Here is a 3,383-nt window from a genome sequence, read left to right on the forward strand (position 1 = left end):
GAAGTGTTAGCATTTCTTTTGTATTTGAATATATTTTACCTTGTATATATACCCAAGGGTGAGACCATAGAATCAGACAGTACTTCCATAGTAAACATTGGAGGGCTGCTCTATTATCCTCCAAAGTGGTGGTACTAATTTACATGCCCAGCAACACTTCCTGTTATTCTTTTATCTCCACAGACTTTCAGGATATTTTTCCACAATAGACGCTATACTTGTGTTGATAATATTATCTCATGTTATTTCTACCAATTAATTTCCTTTTAAAATATAATTCCAATAAAATAGTTTTTTTCTACAAAATGGAAGGAATTAATAGACCATTGTTACTACAGTGTAGCTTCCAATGCTTCTGAATGTAAAGAAAGTGTATTTTTACAAAATTCTAGATCTACACAGTAAGATTTGTTATTGTGTAGTTCAAGTTGGTTATCTGCTTTTTTTTTTTTTTTCCTTACTAGGTCTAACTAAAAATTTTTAAACGTGAGTGTAGAATGAGAAACCATACGGAAACCACAGAGTTTATTCTTCTGGGGTTATCAGATGACCCTAAGATCCAGGCTGTGATCTTCATCTTTCTCTTCATCTCCTACACACTTAGCATCACAGGGAACTTGACCATCATCACGCTCACCCTGCTGGATTCCCAGCTCCAGACCCCCATGTATTTCCTCCTCAGGAATTTCTCTATATTGGAAGTGTCCTTCACAACCGTCACTATACCCAAGTTCTTGGGCAGCATAATCTCAGGGGACAAAACCATTTCCTTCAATAACTGCATAGCTCAGTTATTTTTTGTCATTCTCTTTGGAGTCACCGAATTTTACCTTCTGGCTGCCATGTCCTATGATCGTTACGTTGCCATCTGCAAGCCCCTGCATTACCTGACCATCATGAGTCAGAAAGTCTGCACAATGCTTGTCTTTGTCTGCTGGCTGGTTTCTTTCTTAATCATCTTTCCCGCACTCATGTTGGTCATACAACTTGATTACTGTGGGTCCAATATCATTGATCACTATATCTGCAATTATTTCCCTCTGCTGCAACTTTCCTGTTCAGATACAAAATTCCTGGAGAAGATGGGGTTTTTTTGTGCTGTCTTTACCCTAATGTTCACTTTGATGTTAATATTTCTGTCCTACACATATATCATCAGAGCCATTGTGAAGATTCCTTCTGCTAGTCAGAGGACCAAGGCCTTTTCCACATGTTCTTCCCACATGATTGTCATCTCTATCTCTTATGGAAGCTGCATTTTTATGTACGTTAAGCCCTCGGCATCAGATAGAGCATCTTTGACCAAGGGAGTTGCTGTGTTAAATACCTCAGTAGCCCCCATGCTAAACCCCTTCATTTATAGCCTGAGGAATCAGCAAGTCAAGCAAGCCTTTATGAAGATGGCAAAGAAGATGGTGTTTTTCACAAGTACATGAAATGATGTGGTATATTGAAGGCCAATTCATAAATGCTAATGACCCAGTAATATTCACATGACACTCCCCACTTCCTTGTTTATTTTTTCATTTTTGTTAACAGTTTTCTGGCCTATCTGGTGTTGGACAATTGTCTATATTCTGTCAATTATTTTTTAAATAAACATTGATTGGCCAGTATCCAGGCAGGAAGTATAGGCAGGAAACCCAAACAAAAAAATGGCCCCCTCATGGACAACTGCATCCACATAAAGCCTGACAGAGCTTGGGAAGTAATTCTACAGAAAAAAAAAATGGAGTTAAGCATGGTTTATTGATAGCAGCATATTCTCAGATGTGCTGTGCTCACTAAAGGCAAGTGCTCTCATTTAAGAGAAGCTTCCTGGCTCAGCTTTAGCTGTTAAACCTTGCAACTCGTTAAATAGGTCCTTCCACGAAACACTTAAATGGTGTTGATGAAAATCTGACCGCATGCTTTTTGATTTTCAGCTGTAGCAGAAAAAAGCTGTGCCATTTTAAAATGCTGGCTTTCTGGGTCGTCCTGCCAGGGCAAACTCTGACTCTTTCAGGTAGGCGTTCTGACTATGGAGCATTTGAGTGTGGTTTGTGTGCAGACTGCTTGCTATAGCTTATTTGCTGGCAGGGACCTGGAAATGCCATAGAGTTGTGGCAATAAACATGGCTCTGGCTGGTACCCCCACCATGAGCCTGGAATCTCAGAAAGCCAAGGAGTGGGCTGGATCTAGCTGTCAAAGCCACAACTTTAATCCTCTCCATATTACTTAGCAAATTAAAGACTCATTAGTCAGAGAAAGAGATATATGGAGTAAAGAGAGATTCAAAGACAAAGAAAACCTCTGAGGGGTTTACACTGTGTTAAAAATATATGCAAGCTTGGGAGAGTAAAGAACAAGGTTAAAGTCCTTAAAATAAAAAAAAGAGAGAGAGAGAGAGAGTAGTTGGGTTTGGTGGTATACACCTTTAATCTCAACACTTGAGAGACAGAGGCATACAGACCTCTGTGAGTTCAAGGTGTAGTAGCACATGCCTTTAATCCAAACAAAAAGGGAGACAGAGACAGATGGACTTCTACAAATTCAAGGTTTGGTGGCACACACCTTTAATCCCAACACTTGGGAGACAAAGGCAGCCAGACCTCTCTGAATTCAAGGTGGGGTGGCACACACATTTAATCCCCGCACTTGGGAGGCAGAGGCAAGTGGATCTCTGTGAGTTCAAGGACAGCCTGGTCTACAGAGGGAGTTCCAGGACAAAAATACACAGAAACCCTGTCTCAAAATGCCAAAAGGTAAAATTAAAAGAAATAGAGGTTAAAATAATGCCACATAAAGATGAAAAATTCACAGGGAATCTTGATACTGTATGTTATTATGATCTCTTTGAATTGTTTGAATGCTGAGGAAGGAGCAACAGCTGCTAAAAGATAATTGTTTATAAATGCTGCTAAATTAATTCAAGATCGATATTTTAAAAATACCTTGACTTCAAAATTGAAGTCAAAAGGTATGTTACTTTGGAGAAGAGATTTTACTTTTGTTTCCACAGGAAATGAGAGGCTGTGGATTCGTTCTGAGTTAAGAAAAATCAGGTTTGATCAAGGAAGACCACCTGAGAAATCTCTGGTAGAAACAGATGGTGTGGATATCTGAGTTCTATATCCAGAACAGATTCAACACTGCTGCCTGAGATGATCAAAACTCACAGGATACTCCAGTCAGGACTTGATCATAATTCTAAATTTTCTTTAGGTCCCCATAAGATTATCAGTGCCCCCAACCAGCAGGAAGTAGCCTGGAAAACTACTCCCACATTCCCCCCCAAAAATGGACTATGGATGTTCTTGTGTTTTTTAAAAAAAAATAAAATAAAAAGAGGGGAAAGAGGTGTGGAACAATTGTCTATATTCTGTCAATTATGTTTTAAATA

The 3,383-nt window shown here is 39.2% G+C and overlaps 1 protein-coding gene across 1 annotated transcript; it reads left to right on the top strand.

The window, feature by feature from the left end:
• Positions 1 to 497: 497 nt before the first annotated feature.
• On the top strand, positions 498 to 1,436 carry LOC130866364 (olfactory receptor 6C1-like). Its single transcript, XM_057757773.1, has one exon. It carries the CDS (start codon positions 498 to 500, stop codon positions 1,434 to 1,436), a length of 939 nt encoding a protein of 312 aa, XP_057613756.1.
• The last annotated feature ends 1,947 nt before the right edge of the window (positions 1,437 to 3,383 follow it).

This window comes from Chionomys nivalis, chromosome 25 (assembly GCF_950005125.1).
Source record: "Chionomys nivalis chromosome 25, mChiNiv1.1, whole genome shotgun sequence".
Taxonomy (NCBI): domain Eukaryota; kingdom Metazoa; phylum Chordata; class Mammalia; order Rodentia; family Cricetidae; genus Chionomys; species Chionomys nivalis.